General features: G+C 37.8%; 1 protein-coding gene across 2 annotated transcripts; it reads right to left on the minus strand.

Annotated features, from left to right (window-relative positions):
* Positions 1-10,889: 10,889 nt before the first annotated feature.
* On the minus strand, positions 10,890-21,942 carry LOC146610743 (scavenger receptor cysteine-rich type 1 protein M130-like). 2 transcript variants are annotated; one of them, XM_085345078.1, is made up of 19 exons: positions 21,882-21,942; positions 20,540-20,860; positions 20,241-20,336; positions 19,373-19,588; positions 19,077-19,256; positions 18,817-18,971; positions 18,484-18,628; positions 17,928-18,236; positions 16,597-16,902; positions 16,015-16,311; positions 15,342-15,650; positions 14,448-14,744; positions 13,885-14,157; positions 13,328-13,494; positions 12,797-12,899; positions 12,396-12,584; positions 11,866-11,961; positions 11,160-11,309; positions 10,890-11,074 (listed from the first exon to the last, which is right to left on the minus strand). In XM_085345078.1, exons 1-19 carry the CDS (start codon positions 21,940-21,942, stop codon positions 10,890-10,892), a joined length of 3,855 nt encoding a protein of 1,284 aa, XP_085201204.1. The 2 variants fall into 2 exon arrangements, with proteins under 2 accessions (XP_085201204.1, XP_085201202.1); XM_085345076.1 differs by having other exon boundaries at positions 12,791-12,899.
* Between the last annotated feature and the right edge of the window lie 3,095 nt (positions 21,943-25,037).

Raw genomic sequence — 25,037 nt, forward strand, 5'->3', positions numbered from 1 at the left:
AGCATCCACTATTTTTATAAATGGCTTTGGACACTCACTGCTGTTCCCTCTTGATCTCGTCTGTACATACTAATTACAATTTGTCACTGATATTTGCGCTGTGCTGCATTTTTTCCTATTTCTTGGGAACACAGTAAATCATTTTTAGGCCTGCATCATCATCATCAGAATCTCTTTGTTGCTGCAAAAATAAAAATTTTTTCCCCTGTGTCATTTTCCTACTTTATTTTACATGCAGATAAAGAAATGGGAACAGAACACATGTTTTTGCCACATGCTGCTACTAACATCCTGTCTAAAGGTACCAACCTTTCTGTTATATGTTGATCCGACAGTCGTTCATTCTTTGAGTTAGGTGCATTGGTTATGTTTGAATGATTTATACGTCAAGGTTAAGTGGTTTAATACAGCAAAGGAGCATTGTCAAGCTTACATATTATAACTCACTCTAAATTATTTTACATGTGTCTGTGGCCTCTCTTAATTCCTGTCACTAAGACACACTAACCAAACTTAAAAGAAAATGTAATAAAAATCTGAATATAAATAAACTAATGGTAAAATAATAAAATGTTGGACCTCAGTTGGTGACTTTTTCAATGCATGGTCCCTGAAAAAAAGTTGTTTTGTAATAGTTTTTGTGAAAATCTGATTATTACAGGAGAACATTCTGAGAATTTATTCTCACATCTAAGTATAAGATTCACACAGAGGCAACTTGACCACATTTATCAGGGACCTGATCAGAAATGAAGCATAAGTATCACCATCAACTCCAGACTAGCTTAAAAGAAATAAAGCCACAAACCTCTGGGTTGCATTTCTGAAACCAGATCGTTTATCTAGGCAGGAAACAGTGATCACATATGCTTCTGCTTCAGATATATTCTCAGGAGAAAATCAGCTCCCAACTGTGTTTAAAGGTGTGTATTTAAAAAAAAAAATAGATGTATGCTTTCATGTGTTTTAAATATTTACTTAAACAGTAAATTCATGAATTTTACTGTATCAAACTGAATACAAAATTAAAGGGCATGCTACCCACCAAACAAGACTCTCGGGGTGCACAAACAAACCCTGTTGTAGGTCAATGCACACTATGGAAACACACACTGTTCCACAAGACTGTGCGACTTTTTCAAGAACTCAGAAGAAGACAAATGCAATGGGTTATGCATCGGGGCATGTGAAACACACCAGCGAGTCAACTTATGGGTGGCTCAAAAAATGTTATATTATTATTCAGTAATGTGTCAGATTTCATAGAAATTCTATATGTAATTAACACATGAGCATGCCCTGCAGCCAGGATAGCAGACAATGATTTTTTTTTTTGGTTTGTTTTTGTTTTTTGCTAAATAATGATGGCAGCAAAACTGTGTGCAAAATCGTGTTAAACAGCATTACAGACACCAGGACTCTTCAACCACATCCAGAAAAGACAGCCAAGCTCTTAAACTAGATGCAAAAACATGACAACATATTTGCAAAAAAAATTAAGATATATATATGAAAAAAAAAAACACATTTCATAAGATGAAGTTTGGAAAATATTAAATGATAACGCCCATGATGTAATTTAACCTTTACAAAAACATTTGGAATTTGGCCAGGAAACCAGTAGTGGAGGCAAGACAAATTAGAAGGACATGGGACAGCTCAGCTTTACTTAGCTGGAGGTCAACATCAGTGGTGGAGATCCTCTGGTGCCTTGTGAAAAACAACAACAAAAACCGAGCTTTATTTGTCACCTAGACAATCATACACAGCTGCAGGTATAGTCACGCCATTCCAAGGATTGATTTTTAGCATGGGAGGTCTAGCCAGGACACTGTGCTGGAAATTGAACTTGCGATTTCCACTCCAAAGGTGTGTAGTGTGTTTGTACACACTACGCACCTTTGGTGTAGTGTTACCACTACACTGAGGTCAGCATGTCTGGAGGACATTCTATGGAGGCTTGTGTTGGCAGTGGTGCCAGGACACCCCTGTAGCTTGGCTGGGGAGTGACATTGGCCGGGGGACCCTCTGAAGGCCAGTGACAAAGAAGACAGGACCCCTTTGGAGCCTCAGCAAGTGATCAGCAATGTAGGCAGAGAACTTGTAATTGGATATAGATGGAGTCACATGCGCTCAGATTCAGGTTGTTTGGTATACCTATCTAAGTAGTATATCTGAAAGTTTTATGTTTGTGCATCTACAGATGGGAACTTGTCTGTGTGTAAAAAAGATTTGTTTTTGCAAAAAAACATTTACACGAGTTTCAATTTTTTTTTGTTAAAGTCTGGTTACAGATACAAAGCAAAAAACTACGTGTAAAACTTTGCGCTCAGGTTTCCTCACTGCACGTGGATTTCAACTTACAAGTACAAATTTTGACCCGATTTTTCTTCCTTTAAGCTGATTGGTCAATGTAATGTCAATCACAAATTTAACAATCCAATCAGAGAACAGATGGGTTTGGCTGTTGGAGGGGTCCTCTACGGAGCTTCAGGTCCTGGAAGGGTAATACAGTTTGAAGCTGGAAGATCTCTATATAAATCTCTATATAAATATCCCATAGAAGCTAGGTCCACTAACTTTCAGTAGCTGCTGAAAGGATAAAGTTTTGGTATATCAGTGGTTAGAAATAGCATTATTACTTTAGGATTAGGGAACCTGAGTGCACATAGTTACACATAGTTTTTTGCTTTGTATCTGCAACCAGACCTTAACAAAAAAAATTGTAACTCGTGTAAATATTTTTTACAAACACATAACTTTTTTTACACACACCAATTCTCATCTGTAGATGCACAAACATAAAACATAAACATAAAACTTTCAGAAATTTTGGTTTACAAGGTTACAAAACTCAGTACACAAATTCAACATTTGATTTACAAGTACAAAAAATTTATGACCACAATTTCAGACTAAGGTTATGTGTGCATGGCGTGCATTGCAACTTAAATGAACTACTATAAACACTTGAAACTGTCTGTAAAGAGATTTCATGCACACTTAGTCAATGACGGCTAAATAATATTGGGTTTACAAAAACGTATATATTTGAAACATTCCTGGTTGTGTTGATGAAGGAGAATATCTGGCAGGGTTGGATGTGGGTTTACACTTGATGAAAAGGTTTGAGAAACACAGTTAAAACAAGAGGTTTATTTGGTCTTTTTTATGTAACAAATTTTACCTCAAGTCATCTGAGCATGCTTTGGATTCCACTAAATGCATGTGAAAATGTTTACTCAGAACCCACATCCACCCCAAACACGTAAACCACAGACACATAATGTCTTCCCCTCCTCCAGTGCACAAAATGTACCCAACTTACGCACACAGGAACACACGTACACACAGAGTAACCAATGAGAAGGCTGAGAAATATTTTGGTTTTTTATGTGGTTTTGAATGTGGATGCAGATGTTTAAGATCTCAGTTAATATAGGAACTCATGAGATTACAACAAGAAAAACAAAACAAGTTTGAAAAAAAAACCTAACTATATATTGGTCCAGTGGCACCATAGTGTAGTAGCTTACACATTTGTTTAACAAGTAATACATCTGTCATTTGGTTACATTAATATTAACTTACTAAATGTTGGTTTAAAATTGAAGTGTCATGGTCTGCGGTGGGTGGCTGGAATTTCCATAAGGCTCCTGAACTGACCTGGGATCCGCCCCTGGGCAGGGCCAACTCCAGCTCCTGCACACCTGGAGCCTATTGCAGGCAATCAAGCCAGAGGGATTTAAACCACACGTTGATGTTCATTCACTGCCAGTTCGTCATCAACACATGTTGGTAACAGGCCTTATACCTCAAGTTCTTGCTGTGATCTACTTGTTAACTCTCTTGTGCTGCAGTTGCTGGATTCATCTTGGCTCATGCTCCACCTCCGGACTCAGGATACCAAGCAATCATTCTGAAAATCTCTCTATGCCTCACCTGCCTGCCCTCCTGCCATTAGTGATGGGCAGATGAAGCTTCATGAAGCACTGAAGCTTTTCATCCAATTGGTTCACCCCAACGCGAAGCTTCATGAAGCTTCATTTGCTCTAGCAGGACACCTACTGGACGTAAAAATAATAGCTGGCATGAATTTGAAGAGTGTGGCATTTTGCACACAGCCTGTAAATGTCAACAACAAAAGGAGTGTGTAAAACATGTATATTGTAGTGATGGCAGTATACTGTGTATATTTATAGTGGCAGTATGGGAAATGATTATTTGGAAATGCTTGAAATGGAAATGATCATTTACTGTGAGGTGAGGTGTGGTTGGGGTGTGGACAGTAGTTGTGCTTTTGTAACGTTGAGGTATGGACAGCTACACACTGAGGCCTCAGTCCTGCCTGTTCACATTTTATTCTGTAAAAACTAAATTTTCACTGCTTTTACGACCTTTTTAGTGGGGAGAACATAGCTAGGATTTAATGATTTAACAAATCTTTTGAATCCTTTGTCCTCCACAATGCTAAATGGCTGGGAGTCCTCAATCACCATGCTGACCAGGTCTTCATCTATTTGAGATTGTTCTCCTGAGGAAAGACAATAAAGATAAAGCACAAATATAAATATCACACACGTAACTTATTACAGTTGTATAATATTGTTATATCATTTAGTAACATTACTGCATCCTATATTATCATTGCATTTGATGGCTCACCTGGTCTTGCTCCACAATCGGTGTCCCCCTTATTCTCATGCAAAGCTCTGTAGTGCCTAAGCATGGATGAGGTGTTGTTGTTATATCCCAGCTCCCTGGCACATAGCAAACACTTCACCTTGTACAAAAGTCAAGACAGCTCAACATAAATTGTATTGCACCATCAGTATCATGGAAATACATCTTCTGTAGAAATTTACCTTGTTGGGAGGAATAAGATCAAAATGTTCCCACACAGGGGAGGACATCCTCCTCTTCTTAGCTGGCTCCATTCTCTCCTGACTTTCTCTCCTCACTCTCATAAACCTCCAAACGGTCTCCAAACTCTCACTAACCGCAACTCTCCATCAAACACCCACATTTTTGAATGTAGTCTGAGGGGTTTATATTGCTGTCATATCTCGCGGCAAAGTTCGAACCACTTCATGAACCAGTCACGTGGTACAGCCGGGCAGCGAGGCTTCGGACGTCATCATTTTCAGCTCCTCCCATAAATGAAGCAAGCCTCGATACGCGCTTCGCGGAAACGCCCCCTCCATTACTCGACACACGCTCCGAAGCCTCGATACAGAACGTCCCATCACTACCTGCCATCACACTCCATCTGAAGCCCCGGATCTCAGGCCAGCCTTTCCACGCCACTCAGCCTCCCCTGGATTCTCATCACCCCCCCTCTCAACACTCCCTGTCCCCTACTGCAAGTAAGAATTGCTACTCTTACAACTGGCCACTTCAGAGCTGCCTCCACTACCTCGCTAACTCCTCTATCTTCTCTCTTCAGTGTGACTGTTCCCTGCTCAGCTCCACTCCGCATCTCAGGCCTCATTCCCTCGCCCTAGCCACGTTCCCCGGGCCACACCTCGTCAAACTCCACGTCTTATTGTTTTTTTTGTCTTTGATACGTTTTCTTTTTTGCACTTTAGCCTAATAAATTGTTACATCATCTGCTGTCTCTGCTCTGGGTTTCTGCACCTGAGTCCTGTTCAGTACAGGCCACTTGGCCCCGTGACATGAAGAAGACATCAGTCCATCGTTTGAATGTCGCTCAGCATATTTCACATTAATATTGAAAGATAAGGACCCAACAATTACACAGAGAAAACCCCAACAATCAAACGATCCCCTAAAAGCAAGCACTTTGGTTACGGTGGGAAGGAAAAATTCTTTTTTAACAGAAAGAAACCTCTGGCAGAACCAGGGTCAGCGACATAGCTGGACTGGCCATCGGGCATGGTAATTTTTCGTTTTAAATGGACCAATGTTTTGTTGTTGTCTTTTTTTCCGTAACCGTGTAAACAGTGAAAGGTGGCGGATTGGATAGATGCTGGCAGACGTGTAAAAATAACTCAATTGTTTGGTAGTGGCTATGGTGGAGCTTTCACAGATTCAGTAAACTTAGCAAGTGGTGGAGGCCAGCAGGTGGATGGGGGAAAGGGGAGGCGGAGGTGGAGAGACCCAAGGCAGCCGCAGGTCCGACTGTCAGGTGAAATGAGCTTCAGGTAAGAAGTTATGACCTGCAGTCTACCTGGGTCAGATATAAACCAAGTTTAGGTGGAGTTTATTTTCATTGTGCTGACTTTTTACAGTCAGTTACAATAACTCGTACTGTGTACTCTAGCATGACGGAGTTTCTATACAGTTGGGTGGGTGCTATGATGTTACTGGTGAACTTTATTTTATTCATATGGTTAGTTAGTAGAGTTGCCTACCGTCCAGCAAAAAACGGAATCCTCTGGTATTCAGAGTTAATATTATGCGTTTCGTATTGAGCTGAAAATAAACGGGATTAGTCCCGTACTTCAGCTACAATAAAAAAAAAGACAAAAAGCTGGAGTTATTCTGTCTTTTACGCTGTCAGCTGCCTCTTCTTCTCTCATTCTCAAACCTCCCTCTCCTGCTGCTACTTCAATCATGAAACTGATCAATGATCGGCTGATTGGCGTTTCTGCCACAAGTCCCGTCTCTCTTGCTTGTTTATCTCCCGCTTTGCGCTAGAAAGAGGAAACTAGCAGAGGTCGCGTTAAACAGCAGCAGCGCCTTTAAACTTAATAAGCTGTTGTTAGAATTTATTTAATATTACTTTCTAGTATCAGCTGATGTTTGTTTGGTTATCTGGTGAGAGGGAAACATGAAGATGAAACCAGGAGATGTTCTTACTGAATCATCAGAGCTGAACAGGTGATGGAGAAACAGGTTTACCTTTTAGGTGACATGAATGGGTTGAAGGAAAGCTATGAACTGTTTCTGAGAGACAACTTACACCAGGATCCTTTTCTATGTAGCTGACAGCTGGTAACTGTGCAGGGGCGGGTCTAGCAAAGTTTTGCCAGGGGGCCAGGTAGAGCATTAACAGGGAAAGGGGGCACAAAGAAATACTTTTCTTTCTTATTCTCATTTAAAATTTCTAGCTTTTAACAAATAATTATCCGAATCTTACAACCAAAGTTTTCATCTGATGTCAAATTTATAGAAATCCATTATTGTACATAGTAAGTTTTTTTCAGGGTCCCAACATAATTTCTTCAGAAGAAAGTACTGTACATGATGCCAGTATTTTCCCACATTTTCTAGATACTGTATTAGTACTTTGTGTAAAATGCCATCAAAAAGTCAGTTAAGTTTTATTCTTTCTCACCTGTCTTTCTGTCTCCTTTCACTTTTAAAAGGTTGCCATGTTAGAAAAAATATTTTGCCCTGCCATGCTGTTTATTGATGTGGTAAATAAATAGTTTATGAAAATATCACTAAATCTGTCATTTATTATTTTTAATATTCAGTAATGATCATGTCTCACCTCTAGTCTTCTCTGTCTTAATTTCAGGTTTCCACCATATGTTGTAGATAGTTCAGGAAGTTAACTCAACCAAGCAGTCTTTGGGTTTCGGCTAAGTACTGTTTAGAATACCAGAATAGGGAGGATGGTGTAGGTTTAAGTTTATTAGATTGATACATATGTACCAACAAGACAGTGTACATCACTGTCACAACAATGTTTGTTTTCATTCAAAGGCTTTATGGTTTTTCCTATAATACCTGGTGGGCCGGTCTCTAGTCAAAATGCCTGGAATGATTTTTTGTCCCAGTCCAGCCCTGGTCAGGGAGGGGCAGTCCTCTTGGTTGGGGGTGACAGGACAAAAAACATGCTGTGGAAGAGACCCAGAGGTTAACAATAACTGATAATTAGGTTTAGAGTATAAACGTATTGTGGGTGAAAAGAGGTGAGAGAAAGAGAAATGCTAAGTGCATCATGGGAATCATGATTGGGAAGAATGGCCTTCCAGATCTGAACCTGAATGGTGTTCTGTTACTTGACTTCTATGCAAACCACAGTTTTTCCAAAATGAACAGCATGTTCGACATAAGGGTGTCCATATGTATACATGGCAACAGGATACTCTAGGCTGCAGGTGGATGATCTATTTTGTAATTATATCATCAAGATCTGCAGCCATATGTTCTGGACACTCGATTGAAGAGAGGTGCTGAGCTGTCAACTGATCACCATCTAGTGTTGAGTAATCAGGTAGGGGAGGATGCTGGACAGACCTGGCACGAGCTCTGGCAGTGGCTCAATTTGGGAGGAGTTCAGAAAGGCCATAGAAAAGACTTTTGGACTGCCTCGAAGAGATTCTGGCAAACTATCAGGTGACTCAGGAGGGGAAAGTGGTGCTATACCTGCACTATGTATAGTACGAAGGGAGCACTGCTGACCTCAACTGAGGAAGGAATACTTTGAGGACCTTCTTAATCCCACTCACGTTTTCCATAGAGAAAGCAGAGTTTGGGGATGAGGAAGAAACTCATCAATCTCTGGGAGGGAGGTTACTGAGGCAGCTAAACAACTCCTTGGTGGCAGGGCCACTTAGGTGGACGAAGTTGGACGATCTGATATCCTCGTGTTGGTGTTGTTTCCTCGTCATCATAAATAATGTTGTTCCAGGTTCAACATTGCAAGTGACCAATCACCTTCTCCTGACATCATCCGCGACCTCGAAAAAAACCAAATCTACTTCACTTGCGAGAAGAGAAACCGCCTCTGTAAGGATGTATAATGCTTACTGTTTATTAAAGAAAAGTATCCTGAAATGCAAAGAATTCAAGTTCCTGGATCTGCGGACAGAAGCGGTTTCTCTTCTCGCAAGTGAATTAGATTTTTTTAAGGCGGTATTTTTCAAAGGCACAAAAGGGGGACGTCACAACAATGTGACTGGTCACTTGCAATGTTGAATCTGGAACAACATTTATTATGATGATGTGGGAACAACACCGATACGAGGATATCAGATCATCCGGACGAAGTTTGCCCTAAATTCCTGAAGACTCTGGATGTGTATGGCTGTCTTGGTTGACATGCCTCTACAATGTTTCCTGGAGATCGGGGGGGTACCTCTGAATTGGCAGACCACTTCACACTCACCATCGCAGCTGAGTGTGAAGCAGTAGGAATGAGAATCAGCACCTCCAAATCTGAGGCCATGGTCCCCAACCAGAAAAGGGTGGAGTGCCCACGCCGGGTAAGGGAAGAGTTACGGTGAGGGGAGAAGCAAGCAGGAGATGGTCAGACAGATTCGTGCTGCGGCTTCAGTGATGCTGACACCACACAGGTCCATCGTGGTGAAGAGAGAGCTGAGCGTAAAGCGAATCTTTCAATATACCGGTCAGTCTACGTACCTACCGTCACCTATGGTCACAAGCTTTGGGTAGTGACTGAAAGAACAAGATTGTGGATACAAGTGGTGGAAATGAGCTTTCTCCAAAGGGTGGAGTGACAATCTGCATAGCAATAAAAATTTATGCTATGCCCTCTAATAAAACTGCCTTGGGGAAGTATGTATAATGTAACCAGAATGGGTCCTAGCATAGAAACTTTTGGAACTTCATAATTAACCACTATGCATGAAGAAGACTCCCCCATTGAAATGAACACATTAAAGTCTATTAGATGGGTATCATTCAAACCACTGCAGTTCACTACTTTTAATACCTACAGCATGATCTAATCTCTGTAATGAAATATTATGATCAACAGTACTGAGGCCAACTAGAACAAGCACAGATAATAGTCAACTATCTGATAATTTGTGACCTTCACTGATGCTTTTTCTGTACTGTGATGACTTTTAAATCTGGCTGAATAAACCATTCCTCTGCAGGTGATCGGGTAGCTGTTTTATAACTACTCTAAACCCTTTATAGACTTTATAGACTCTTTATAGACTGCAGTAAAGGTTTATCATATTATCATATTTCTTCATATTAGACAGATATGCATCACTTTCTGGAGAAGGTCTGGAGAAGGCTGTATCTATTTCAGCTTCAGCTACACCATGATCCCTCAACAAGGCCTCTGACAGGGATGCTAGATGTGATGTTTACACGAGATATGAGGGGCACTGCTTACAAATTAGTCCCCTTGCTTGTATCGCTGTCTCTCTTCTCAGTGGTCTTCTAATAGCTGCGCTAGCTGATCTGTCAGTGCCTTAGCAATGACCTTATTCATGTTAACATTGGTAGCAAGCAATGACTCTAGCTTTGATCACCAGGAGAAATTATTAAGTTATTACATAGAACATTAAATTGTGTGATAATGAATTTTTATTCAAAACACTCTGAATCGAAGCATTGATTTTAAAAAAGAAAGAAAGAAAGAAAGAAAGAAAGAAAGAAAGAAACAAACAAACAAGTCAACAACCTAAAAGAATGGGACATTTTATTTTCAGTTTTAGAACTTCAGAGACTCTAAAACCGACATCTTATGGATAAAACGGCTTATTGTGCTGTGTATCAAACTATATATAGCATACATAACATACAGTTTGATACTCAACATCTAAACCATTTCCCAAATTCCTGAGTCTCTGAGGCATCACTAGAAGTACTTAAAGGTTCAAACCTAAAAATGTAATAATTATAAAAGATTTAATTATAATAAATGTTACATATGAAACACTGTAAGGATGTTTATAAAAACCTTACATTCAATTATAGGTTTACAAACAAACAAAAAAATAGAAAGATAGAATACTAGTACTTAACATTCTTTTTATATATTATACATTTCAAGTTTTTTGCCAAACTTTATCAAAAGACAGATTTTGCTACTTTTTACACTGAGGTTTTGGGTCAAATTGAATTTTCTTTTAGCCATTTAAAATAATATCATTTAAGGAAGGCAAATTTTACATGATCTGATTTTTTAAGTAGGTGCTAAAGCCATATTTGGCTCACCCATCCACATCTGGCTCTAGGTAGTCCTCATCTCTCTCCACCAATCCTGGGGCTGCTGTGTTTAAGTCATCAATTGTTTGGGAGCTGTTGTGAACCTCTGGTGTAGTCTGTGCAGTTTCAGTAATCATACCAATGTCGTCATAACTTTCCTGTGAATCTTCCTCTTCGTAAGTCACCCCATCTGTCACAAAGAAAATCAGATTGCAAATGTTAAACATTGATTAGTCAAAACACTGTGATAGTGCTAGTACTTTCATTATGGACACCTTCATGAACGTTGATGTCTCGGGCAGCAGGAGCAGTCGTGCCTGAGAAGGTCAGGGGTCGAGCCTCATCTGCTTCAATATCCTCATAAGGTAAAGAGGAAACACTTTGCCCATCTTTCTCTGAGATCATTTCCGCCTCTGATCTGACTCCTGAATGAAAAATAACATGAGAACACAAAAAAAGTTTCCCCCAAAACGCCCACATCTCAGATATGTGCATATTTTTAATGAAAACGGAACCTTGACTAGTGCAGTAATTTGAAATCTGTTTTATATCTCTGTTTAGGCCCACGCTGAAAGGGAAATTGTGCACCTTTAAGTGGACATCAGGGAGAAGCAGTAGCTCAAGGCAAGAAGACAACATCAAAAAGTAAAGCCAAATTTAATTCAGGTAAGGTTTTCATTTCTATAGCCAGAACCTCTCAAGTTGATGATATAGTGCAATTAAGTAGACATAACTTCAATTGGTGTATTAATATGTAATAATGATTAATATTATCAGTGTAAAGTATAACAGTGTTTTAGGTATTACTGCTTCTTAAATTACCACATCATTACCACAATACAAATAATGAGTTTTAGTTATGTTTAAATGACACTAAAATCTAGACTTTGATTAGGATTAATAACACGAATATGAAAAAACTGAATGAATGAACAAAATAATCAATCAATCAATAAACAAATGAATGAATAAATGACACACTACCATGACTGAGGTCTTCTATCTCATTTTCTTTGTCTATGACATCCTCATATTCCCCACTTTCAAACTCCAGTTCTTTCCCAGGCAGCATTTTTGCTGAAAGATTAATGTATTACACATTTACTGATAGAGTACATAACTACAGCTGTCTAACCAATGCACTGTGCTATTGAACCAGTGATGTACCAGTGTACCAGGGTACAACACAAGACAAGGAAAATCGCAACACACGCACAGGTTTGGGTAATTCTACACGTTTTGTATGTACATTTTCAATCAAGTAAGCAATCTTCGACTTTGCTAATGTGCTGCTTGTTCAGTCAGCAACAGTGACTGTGTTATTTAAAATGCTGTCTGAAGTCAGAATTCAGTCAGTATGCTGAAAGACTGCCCTCTTGTGGCAAAAAGCCTCCAACGCCTTTTTCTTTAAACTTGGATGATGAGGATGGATCTCATGTTCAGTTTAGTTTTTGATACGTTCTAAGGTAATTTGTTAAAAGAGAAACAAGCCATGTAATAAATATACTCACATGAAACTTTGGACTTCCTGGCTCTCTTGACACAAAATCGTATAAATACAGAAATCAAAATTATTACAACAAGAAGAAATCCCACACCCACGATAATAGGTGCTATGGATGTAGAAGGAGGTGGTGAGGTTGGTGAGGGTGGTGGGGGTGGTGAGGGTGATGTTGGCGTGGGAGTCGGTTTCACATAGCCTGAAATAAAGCAAAGCCACTTAGGTGTTTCTGGATCCAGTCACAGTGAGAGCTGTAGTTGGTTCATCATGTTTATCTGCACCACCTCAAGGTAAGTAAGCTCAGAGTTACAGATTTTAAAAAAAGTCTCTTCTCTGCAAAACATGTGAAGGAATATTTCTGAAACCAATAGAAGATATTAAGAAAGGATTCATGAATTCTCTTACCGGGACAAATGATTGTAGCTGGAGAAACTTTTTCACAGGAACGTTGTTTGACAGAGCGCTTGATGTCCATGGTAACATCAGTGAACTCCAGTGTTGTTTCTAAGTTTATCTTGAATCAAATTTAAACTTTTTCACATTTAGTGATACAGCCAGAACAAAAAACACTAAAATATCTCTGGCAGTAAAAAGCAGGCCTGACTGAAGCATCAAAGCAACACACAGCAAAAGAAGTCACTAGAAGTCCAAACCAAAGGTAGGACAGTCCATTTCTTTTACGTTTCTGCAACTTTGTGTCAGCAAAGTGTCCAGTAAGTTTTTAACTTAAAAATCTTTGAGCATTTTGTATTTAGTCAGCTAAACCTCCCATACATTTCTTTCCATTTCATAAACCTAAATAATATAAAAATCACATTCCATTCTTCATTATTAGATTTAAATAAACTGAGACACAGAGCCAGGAAACTGTCCATGATATTGGTTTGTAGCATACGAGAAAGATTAGTGACCGGTTTCAAGAAACAGAATGTAAAGATTTACCTGTTTGTCTTCCGTAGAGATGCTATGGTTTTCTTTCTTAATCTCTTCACAGAGCTTTCTCTCTAACACTGCGGAACGATTAAATGGACATACTCTTTCCCACTTATCTCGATAAATGACATAAAGGACACCTCCATGTTTTTCAGCGGTGCGGAACTTTACACTTTCTGTAAAAGCAAAGAAACTGTGTTTAAAGAAGGAAACAAGCTCATCCACTTCTGTCTGGCAAATATGATGTTAGAGATGATCTGCTTGCGTTCATAATGTGTTTAAAAATGAACAAAAATAATTTGTACATTTTTTAAATTTCTGAGATTACTTTTCTAATGAACAAGCCAAATGGTCATTGTTACAGAAACTGGAATAAGTTCCTTAACAGTGGCATAAGCAATTTGAGAATGTCGTTGTCATGTTTCCTTTTGCAAAAAACAAAAACCTGTAACAATTACCCCAAGATAATGAATTAAAATACTACCATAATTAAGAGAGGACATACATGTATGTACTGTATATAGGGATGAGTTTATGGAAAGAGAGGTGTATGGACTCACACTTACCACTACAAGTAATGAACACCACATTTGTGTCACACTTTCCTTTAGTCCTCCTGCACTGGCCAATGATGGAATGGTACTTTTCACAGCTGACATGGTAAATGTTACCCGAACCCTTTGATGAAGCTTTGGATTCAATGAAGACAGCATTGCCACAAAGCTTTTCTTGGCAAACTTTGTGTGCGTAGGATAGATCCCAGTTACTAGCACACACTGGAACGCCATCTATCCTCACTTCCCCACGGCAGCCCTGTGAAATGCTGACACTGGGCTCCTCTGGGAAGGAAAGCAATAAACACTGCAGTCAAGTATTGATAAAGACATAAAGCACTGAGGTAGAAATGATCAGTTAATCTTCTCTGCACTGCAAAGTCAAAATATGAAGCACAAGTCCATAATCAAATAGTTCATTTAACACTTTTAGCTTTGGTTTGTTACTTTATCCAGTGTATCTGGAATAATTCTCCTTCACACTCCGAGTGTCTTGTTTCACTCTTCAGTGTTTCCAGTGCAAATGTAAAAAGTCTGTGATCATTTAAGATCAGTCCTGCTGATATAAATCTTACTTTTGCATTCAATAAAGACGGGCTCCTTCCTTGAGGGTGTGGATTTATTTTCACATTCCCAAATGCTTCCTGGATTTTCACCACAGCTGAAGCTTTTGTTCCAAAAAGAATCTATTTCAATTGTTTGGGGGTGGATTTTATTTGTTGATTGGTATCCACCACAGTCCATATCCTGGCAAAGCTTTTCCTTCTCAGTTTCATTGAAGTTTTCTCTGGAAACAGCACTGAGTCCCTGTCTCCAGTGAACCAACACTGTTCCACTACAGGCCTTTTTGTCAGGTACCATCGTCCTCCATTCTGAGACAGACAAGAGAAATAAAAAGTTCACAAAACATGATGTAACCAACAGGATCTGAATGATATAAATAACACACTCTGCACACAGAAATGACATTATGATCCTGCATCAACTTAAAGTTTTACACTTTTGAAGTTTAGCTACCCTTCTGACTGCTGTGTAAATAAAATGATTTTATAGAGTGATAACAAAGAGATGACAACTGATGACAGCGATATTTCTATAACCATCAGACTGCACAGGCCAGCTGTTTCCAGCTGATTCCAGACATTAAGTGAGTCACACTGTGTTGCAGAGCCGTACTGGTGACATGGACAACAAGCAGAAAAGAAAAGAGTAAAACTGAGTAGAACAAATATCATTAATGGAGGTGAGGATGTTAATATTCTACCCTTTATTTCACTAAAAGTAACCTTTGAAGGCGAGCATGTCAAAGTTTGAAAGCAGCATTATTTTTATCTCAACATTTTTCTGAAATACAAACTAGTCTCAGTTTGTTTCAATTTCAATTCAGTTTCAAAGCCTTTATTTTAAAATTAGGCTGAAGGAGCAAAGAATAATTCAGAAACTGCTGACACAAAGATCATTATACACACCAGAGCATCGGAGGCCACTGTGTTTGCAGGCAGCTGTAGAAGCAGTAATACTGCTGCATGCAGATAATGGACTGTTAGCATTTGCAGTGCAGTTTAGGTTTGAAATGGCTAATTTCTCTGCTGGTGCAGGTCCAAAGTAGGGAAGAGTCTCCACAGCATCACCACATTTAAGCTCCTGACAGATGGTGTTTCCATTGTTAGTGTCTTTGAGAGCATCCTCGCACACAGGGATCCACTTCCCCTCATACTCCACCTCTACGTTTCCAAAGCATTTGTAACTGGGAATGCTAAATCTGGGCTTGACACTACCTGAAACAAATTAGTAATGTTGTCACTTTATTTTTAATTATCCATCATAGTCGTAGTGAAAAGATGAAAAGGTAACTTCAGAAAAATTCAAATTTGCTTCTTTAACACAAAAAGGATTTGAAGGAATATTTAAAAACAGATTCATGTTAAAGCAAAAATCAGTCTCTTTTTGTTTTTTAAATTCTGGTATCCTGTAACTTAGTGACAAAAATTCAACAATCCAATAAACTGCAACAATAAAACTGGCAATTTTTTCCAAAGGAGGCAAATTAGTTGAAAATGAAACATTCTGCCAAGGAAAGTCACAACATTTATTATATGTTTGCAATCTAAAAATAGTTTAAAAAAAACCCCAATTAATTACCTGAGCAAACAACATAGGCTGGTTTTTGTTTACAGGACTTATCATTGTCCTGGTTTTTGACAAAGATGCTCTGTGTCAGGTCAGTAGTCTGATTTGTCGGGTGTAAACTCTTAAAGAGGATATCACCATCTTTGGGACTGTTGTGGGCTTTTATGGGCGTCCCACAGTTCAGCTTTTCACACAGCTTCACAGACTTGTCTTCTGTCCAGGTGTCTCCACACATATCTCCTTCCTTCTCTTCTACACGAATCCTGACTTTTCCCCAGCAGCTGTTCGTCAACCTCATCTCAATATTTCCTGTTGTGACATGAAAAAGTTAAATTTAAGAGGAAACTAGTATCAGCAGATATTTCACAACTTCTTAGACCAAGCTAGGTTTCAGAAAAAATAGAAAATAGTAGAAATTTGATTGAGAGAAAACAAGGAGGTGAATGTACATCTATGGACATTAAAAGGTAAAGTCTGTTATAAATAAATTGTGTCCTCTGAGTGGATCACATTACAACTAGTGACACAATAAATCAATTCCATATTGACCTTATTCTTAGTTTTATACTTTAACTCCTTCATATTTCACATTACCTGAACATTTCACATAAGCAGTAGAATTATGGTGGTCAGGAGGCAGAGGTGTAGTTTGGTTACACTCAAAAAGAGACTTTTTTCTGGATGAGCAGCTAAAAGAGTTTTTCCAAACTTTATTAATCATATCAGCCCTAGAATTGAAAGAAAACCTGGAAGCGTTCCCACAATGCATCTGCTGACACACTGTGTCTGCAGACTCTTGGTTCCATGTCTCTTTAGACCCAGAGAGCCAGTAGATTTCTCTGCCATGCTCTATCCCCACATGACCAGAACAGGTTCCACTTAAAAACACCACCTTGTGACCTGATGGACACAAAGAGAGAAACATGATATACAGTAAGTGGCTGTGCAGGTCGTCTACCTGCTGAAAGGTCAGTGGTTCACAAAGACATAGACACAAAAATAGGAAAGTGGTGCATAAATACATACTTGGTGAAAGAAGCTGAATGGAGATATACCACAGTCTGGGCTTATTCCAGCATAACTAAGTGATTATTCGGGGTCACCTTATTGAGCACTAATTATAAGCTTTATCAAAAAGGAAGGTTTGAAGCCTAATCTTAAATGTAGACAAGGTGCCTGCCTACCAAATCCAAACTGGGAAGTAATTCCAGAGGAAGAGGGGCCTGAAAGCTGAAAGCTCTGCCTTCTATTCCACTTTTAGGAACCATAAGTAGTCTGTAGTCTGAGAGGGAATTTGTTCTAGGGATCCAATGAAGAGAAGCCAATAAATCACAAATCTGCTCTCTACTGTTAGTCCATGTCAGTACTTGTGCTGCAGCATTCTGAATCAACTGTTTTTTACTGGCGAATTTAATTTTTGGCCAATTTAACGTTTATAAGGTTAAAATGTGCTTAGTTTTATCTCTATTTATAGGTAAAAATTAGCATTGTCTGTAAGACTTTCATTACTAAGCATGTAACTGTGCCAAAATAATCTTTTAATTAAATATTTGTGTAAACAGTCAAGTATTTTAAAGAAAAAAAATGTTAAAATGGAATGAACAATGAAAATTAAATTGTAGGCATGGAAGGACTTTTGAGCCTGAAGGAGCTGTAGGAATAAAAAGTGAAGTTAACTAAGCTGAGCTTTTCTTCTGACTGACATTGATGAACGAAAATGTTGTTTTCCTGGTTTTAACAATTTATCATATTTTAGTGTGTCTGCAGCTTTTCCTGTCTTGATCCATCTTCACCAATATCATCTGTGACTTGTTCAGCAACTAAAAGACCAAAGATATAGACATAAAGCCTTCCTTTAAGGAAGGAAATTGTTTTTCTGGTTGATGTCACTGAAGGGCAGAGAAATAAAAAAAAATAACACTCACCCTCACAGGTGATTCCAGCTGCTTCCGTTTCCCGATCCGAAAATTGGTTGTTTGAGTTTTCTGTTAAACACTCAGATATCTTTGATATCTTCTTATTTCTTGGACACGTTATTGACAGGAAGCTACCAGAACCCTGACTGAATTTTTCAGTTTTGCCTTTTTCCCCACATTGCAGTTGTTTGCAGACAGCTGCTGATTGAGCATCTGTCCATCCTTTTACAGGAACTTTCTTCCACTGGCCCTCATGCTTTATCTCCAATCTTCCAGCACATCTTCCAGGACCATCTGCCAGTTTCACCTCCACACTGTCTGTACCACGACAATAAGAGATTTATCAGCCACGAAACACAAAAAGAATAAATACATTAAATTAAACTCTTACTGAACACATTTTGGGAAAAATATAATCAGAATTTAACAATGTCACAATTTCACTGAATGAAGTAACTCATTTTCTCTCTCGACATAGAATTTATTGCAGGATTTAAAATCCCATTATAAAAGCAGACAAAGGCCATCAGCAGCCACTCTGTACATTTCCACTGCTGTATCTCACCTGAACACACCACATAAGGTTGTTTTGAACACTGGATGTTCTTGCCATGCTGAGCCTGACAGTGCCACAGTGAGGACTCATTGCCTTTGCAGCTCACACGGTCCATTATCCCTCCTGAATTCTGATGTTCTTCAGTATAAATCAGCTAGAACAAAGCATTTATGAGTTTATGTTATTTCATTGATAATCATCCAGTATTAATGGTGCACGTTAGTACACTTATCACAATAAATCCAGTAGCACTGCTGTATGGACAGTTTCTGATACATGAACGCTCAGTATCCATGTATCAGAACAACAGGTAACTTATGGTGACTAAACTTGAAAACTCACTTCCCCACATCCAAGCTCCTTGCAGACCAATTCAGCTTCAGTTTTAGTCCAGGTGGAGGCACACACAGGATTAACTGAATCATTCACTTCAATATTAACTCTACCATAGCACTTGCTGTCTTTGCCAGAGTGCTTCAGAACTACTTTAACTTCATCTGAGAGAGAGAGAGAGAGAGAGAGAGAGAGAGAGAGAGCAGTTTCACAGTGTGAAGTGTTTGCTTGGAAGTTGTTTGTGTTGGAATATAGATGTGTTGAATTACCTGTGCATGTCACATTAAGGTTTTTGTTTGGGCTGAGAGAGTTACCGCAGTGCATTTGCTGGCACACATCAAAATCAAAGTTGTCCTGTTGAACAGGTACCCAGTTGTTATTTTCTTCTTTCTCCAGCTGCCCAGAACACACATTTGACGGATTTCCTTTGAGCTGCAATCTCGTATGACCTGTTCATAAAAACACTTTCTGAATTCACCACCATATTTAATATTTAACAGTTTTTATCACAGCTTTAAAATCGGTTTACATAATGTGTAAGTGTGTGTGTGTGTCTGTGTGTTACCTTCACATATGACAGAAACAGGTTTGCATGATGCTGAATTGTCCTGTTTGCCATTCACACACTGCCACAGATGATCTGGGTCTGCATTTTGAAAGGCTGAACAATCGAGCTCCATCTTTGATGAGCTTCTTTCACTATCCATCCATTTTAAGGTAAGAATTTCTTTGAATTCACCACACCCGAGATATTTACACAGAAGATCGGCTTCTTTTTTTTCTTTAAGAGAGAGGAATTATATATTCTTTGTTAATCAAAAATAGTGTACAACATTTTAAAATGTGATCGAAGTAGTACACCATTAAATAACAAGAAGAATCTTTCACAGTAGTGGAACTCTTCTGTCCTTTGAAACACAGAAGATATTTGATAGTAGCATGAATCTGATAATTTAGCACAAAGAGATTGTCTTTAGTGTGATACTTTAGTATTTCAGGCTTAACAAGACAATGTTGAAGCTTCTAATTCTGCGACTATAGTGTTTGAATATAAAAGTATCAATGGTGAAAAGTAACTTTCCTTAAGTATCTTCATTTTTATTTTCGATTGGGATTATACATTAAATATATCATCATTATTTGTCTTAGTGAAAATCTTCACTGAATGATATTTTAATAAGTAACTTAATTACAACCATTATTGGAAAATATGAGTCAATTAAAATTTAAAACTATCTGACATTAGTTTAGAATTTATTTAACCATAATTGCATTACGCTGATCTTAAACGCTGTCTCTAAGTTGCTGTGTATTGTTTACTGCATTTGCATTTTACTGAGAAAAAGTTATCTTTGTTTCTCCTCTGAAGTTATGTACAGTTAACATTTAGAAAAGAACCTACAAATGTATACATGAATGAATCACACTCTTACCCAATCTGTCTTTACAAAAGTAACCCGATTTGCCATCAATGGAGTACTGGACAGCTCCAGCACATTTGGGTCCATTCAGGCTTATTGTGATATTACCTTGAAGAGCACAATCATAAACCAGCCAAATACAAACACAGACAAAAAACCAACAAACATCACAATCAATCTTATCAAGTCATTTCCAATATAGTTAATGTACCTTAACAACCTTTAGCTAAGAGTCATTGTCACTGAGCTCACTAAAAAAGCCCACCAACAACAACAAAAAAACAACAGAAACAAAAATCTGAAAAACTTACTTGAACATGTAATTTTTTTCACTGTGAGCTTTGGGTAATGGCTGTAGTTCCAACCAGGATGTTTACATTCCCACAGAGCGCTCTCGTGTCCTTCACACTTCAGTTCATTGAGCCAGATCGGTCTGTCTTCAGAAGGCTTAACAGTATCTATTACTGGGTTCTCCACAGGTTCCCCACAGTGAGTGCTCTTACAAACCACTTTTTCAGTGTTGTTGCTCCAGTGTGTATCCCCAACATAACCCCATATGTTGTTATGGTAGACTTCAAGGTAGCCTTCACATGGGTAGCCTCCTTTGTTTTTTAGAATCAGTTTGTCCTCAGCTAGGAACATACAAGGTTTATACAGCAAAGTATTATTATAAGAATTATGATTTGTTTCATGACTTACTTTTGGGAACTGCAAAGGATAAAATTTTAAACCTTTGTTTGTGCCATAACATCTGAATACAAGTAAAAATAATAATAATAATAATTTTTTGTTTTGTATGCCTTTACGTTTTACTTTATTATTGTAATATATTTAGCAAGATATTTCTAAACACATTGTTTTTGTGTATCATTATTATTATTATTATTATTATTATTATTATTATTATGAATCCATTAAGTCTTAATCCAAACAATTCTGCTTATAAAATTTCTGGGCGGTCGGAATCCAGCTGTCATGGGGAAAGAGGCAGATAACACCCTGGACAGGTCACCAATCTGTTAACATATGGAGAAACTCGTGTTTACATTACACACACAGTTAATTTAGATTTACCAATTAACCTACTGCATGTATGTGTTTGGACTGTGAGAGGAAGTCAGAGTACCCAGAGATAACCCATGCAGACACAGGTGGCTGTGCCAGCTCCACACAGAAAGGATTTTGCAAAAATCACAATAAAAAAAAAAGCTTAAAGTGGACGCCAGACTAGATTGGAACCCGGTATTTTCTTTCACCGCCATGCTTCCCACTATGTTTGTTTATACGTCTTTATAAATAGAAACATACATAGATTTAGCAATGGAAGCTTTTAGCGGTTGTGAATTTTTGCCATTCTGTATTTTATGTTTAGCCCCACAAAAAAGACCAATTTTTACATTAAGCTTTGAAAGATATTGTAGCGAGTGTAAACAAATAACACTGATTGTTTTCTTTGTTTGAAATCTACATTCTAACTCTTTTAAAGTATTAATATTGTATACTAATTATCAATTTATTTATTTATTAATTATTAATTTCTATAGTTTTTTTCCCGTAAATTTCAAAGACATTTTAAAGACTCATTCGTAATTCAAATTCATAATAATATTTATTACTATTAATAACATCCAGAATTAAAGAAACTAAACTTACCTTGTGAGATCACCAGCTCAACGTGAGCGATGTGAAGAAACAGGAGCAGGAACCACATCATCACCACAGCTCATGACTTGAGAGTGAGACAGACAAACGATGTGCTGGGCTTTATATAGCCGTGGCTTCGCCCACCAAAAAGGAAATGAGCAGCATACGCGCCAAAGTTACAAATATTATCTTAGGCTAAAAGAAAACTAACACAAAAGTGCTCTGATTTCATATACAATACCCTTTTCAATTTAAACTCACTATGATGCTGCGAAATTGAAAAAATGTTTAAACATATCAACGGTAGAACATACCGTCCATAAGAATGTGAAATTGGTCAACTATTGATAAAACATAAATTCAATAAAGTTGAATATCAACCTTTTTCAGTAATTCTGATATGTAAGAGCATTATGTCCTTAAATACAAAGGCTGCTTTAGGGAACAGCAAATACAGTAATCATCAGGAAAACCAAACATCATCTTAGAGAAATATCAGATTTTTTAGAAGCGGGTCATTCCATCTCACATCAGCCAAATTTCTCCTTCAACTTGTCCATTTCACATAAACATTCTATTGCACAAAGTTTGAACATGTAAAACAAGTGCTGTGAAATTTTCCTTTATACATTGAGCCCCTTTCAGGCCATTGTTTGGAACATCGAAATCTGAAACCATGTTTGAAGATGAAAAAGTCTTTTAGAGAAAAGCCTAAAATTTTCACTGGTTTTTCTTACACTCAGCATGAATCAATTTCTGGTACAAATTAGCGTATTTTTTGTTATGGAGACCTGGGTCACTTGTCTCAAATTATGAAATTTTTTAGAACATCTTCTGTTAAACCTTCGACAGTTTTTATGTCAACTGTTGAACATACATAATGATTACTGTTAATTTTTTAGCTTTTATACTTTCCAAGATACATATTTAAAAAAACATAAATACAAAACAAACAAAAAAACCCCCTTTCGGTCCATTTCTTCACACATTGTTACAACTATTCTCGATGTAACTGGGGAAATATTTTGCTAAATATATGAATATTTGCCTCTTAGTCTAAATTATCTTGATGGCAGTAGTGGGCAGTATTGTAGGTAGGCAGAATAGGTTTTGAAAATGAAAAATATACACATAATTAACAGAATATGATTTTGAATATTAACTGGAAAATTCAGGTTAGACTATGTACTAATTTATTTATTCATTTTTTGTTTGCATGTGGTGCAGCCTTTGATATTGTGACTATTAAATGTTAAAAAATATTCTGTTTTAGCATTATCATGAAATATAACTTTATACTGTTCAAAATTGTGTGAAGTTGTATTTTATTCATGTGTTTTCAAATACGAAACTGCTTGAATTATTTCTTTTTTAATATATAAATAATGTTCGTCTTGTAATCGGAAGGTTGCCGGTTCGAGCCCCATCTCGGACAGTCTCGGTCGTTGTGTCCTTGGGCAAGACACTTCACCTACCACCTACTGGTGTTGGCCAGAGGGGCCGATGGCACGATATGGCAGCCTCGCCTCTGTCAGTCTGCCCCAGGGCAGCTGTGGCTACAACTGTAGCTGCCTCCACCAGTGTGTGAATGTGAGAGTGAATGAATAGTGGAATTGTAAAGCGCTTTGAGGGGTCCCGAAAGCGCTATATAAATGCAATCATTATTATTATTATTATTATTATATATATGTATAATTTAATTAGCTAATACACAGGCAATACCCAAATACAGATACAGATCTTTGTCTTTAATATTCAGTAAACATTACGTTCGATTTCAATGTGCAAGAAAAATGCCATGAATGAGGGTCAACAGGTCTTTTAAAAAATAGATGTGTAAAAAGGTATTTTATATATGAAGCTAAAATTAACAGTAATTTACACAGACTGTATATTCAAACTTTGAACCATATTTATTTATTTTTTTAAATAATCGGAGGTGGCAGAGAAGAAAATATTAAAATGTAAATTTGCATACATTCAAGTTAGTCAATTATTTTCTGAGTTAAACAAGTGTACCATCTGAAAACTCCAAAATTGGGGGGGGGGGGGGGCGCAGGGTAATCCATTAATATTTTTGTTTTTGTGTTACACGTGTCACATTCATCCTACTAAATGAGACTTAGAATTTAATATTAAAAAGTATTCTAAGTGCTTCATTTTACTGTACTTGGGAAATTCTGCTACATAACCTTTGGAAATTGTCCAAATTTGTCTCTTCTGCACAAAATGCAGAAAATTTGTGTAAAAATGTTGAAAGAAAATGACTTATGTAGCCTTATATATGTAGCCTTAGGAGAAGTAAATAGCTATCCATGCATATCATGATAAGCTGTGAGTACAGTTACTCTAATGATAATATCCATTCTGATGTTTACAAGTTTTACATTTGAATTTGCTTAAACTGTGGTCCCAGGTGTAAACTGAAAGTATGAGAGAACTGCACAGGGCTGTGGGTTTGTGGCTAGAGACTTCTCAGAGCTGTGACTAACTGCAAAAAATATTCTCAAGTGCACTTTAGTAACTTGCTAAACTACATTCACCACCAGGGCAACAAAAATCCAGGTGCTACTGGTGCCATTAGACAGAAAAGAAATAAGTCATTAAAGGAGTTATCTGTTTTTTAAGAATTATCTGCTTGATGCTAGCTGTCTCAAAGGATCAAAACACGTCATACTTTTTATACCGTGCCAAACATACGAAATGTACAGGATTCTGGATAAAGTTGGAAGTTGTAACTAATGTGGCTGCAGTAACCTTCATTATAAACTAGTAAACCTCATCCACTCTGGAGTCCTGGCCACCAAGTAGTTGTTTAACTGCCTTTTGTGTAAAATTGGAGGATAATGTTAGGATTAATTGGAAGATATTAGTGTGGCGGCAGGAGTAATAATAGTAGAACAAGACTTATGCTTGCCCTTAATGCAGCATGTGTATGGATGCAATCACTGTCATTGTGCCATATGCTGCATGTGCTAGAATGGTTACTGCTGTTAGCAACTGCTAACTGATATACTTTTAGCATTAAGATTCATCCATCCATCCATTTGCTTCCGCTTCTCCTTTTCAGAGTCGCGGGGGGCGCTGGAGCCTATCCCAGCTGTCATTAAGATTATTTCTACTTTTTTCAGAAACTGTAGAACACAAGGAGGAACACATTACACA

Source organism: Diplotaxodon limnothrissa, linkage group LG20 (genome assembly GCF_057381915.1).
Source record: "Diplotaxodon limnothrissa isolate DT_005_m linkage group LG20, D_limnothrissa_male_GT1.1, whole genome shotgun sequence".
NCBI lineage: Eukaryota > Metazoa > Chordata > Actinopteri > Cichliformes > Cichlidae > Diplotaxodon > Diplotaxodon limnothrissa.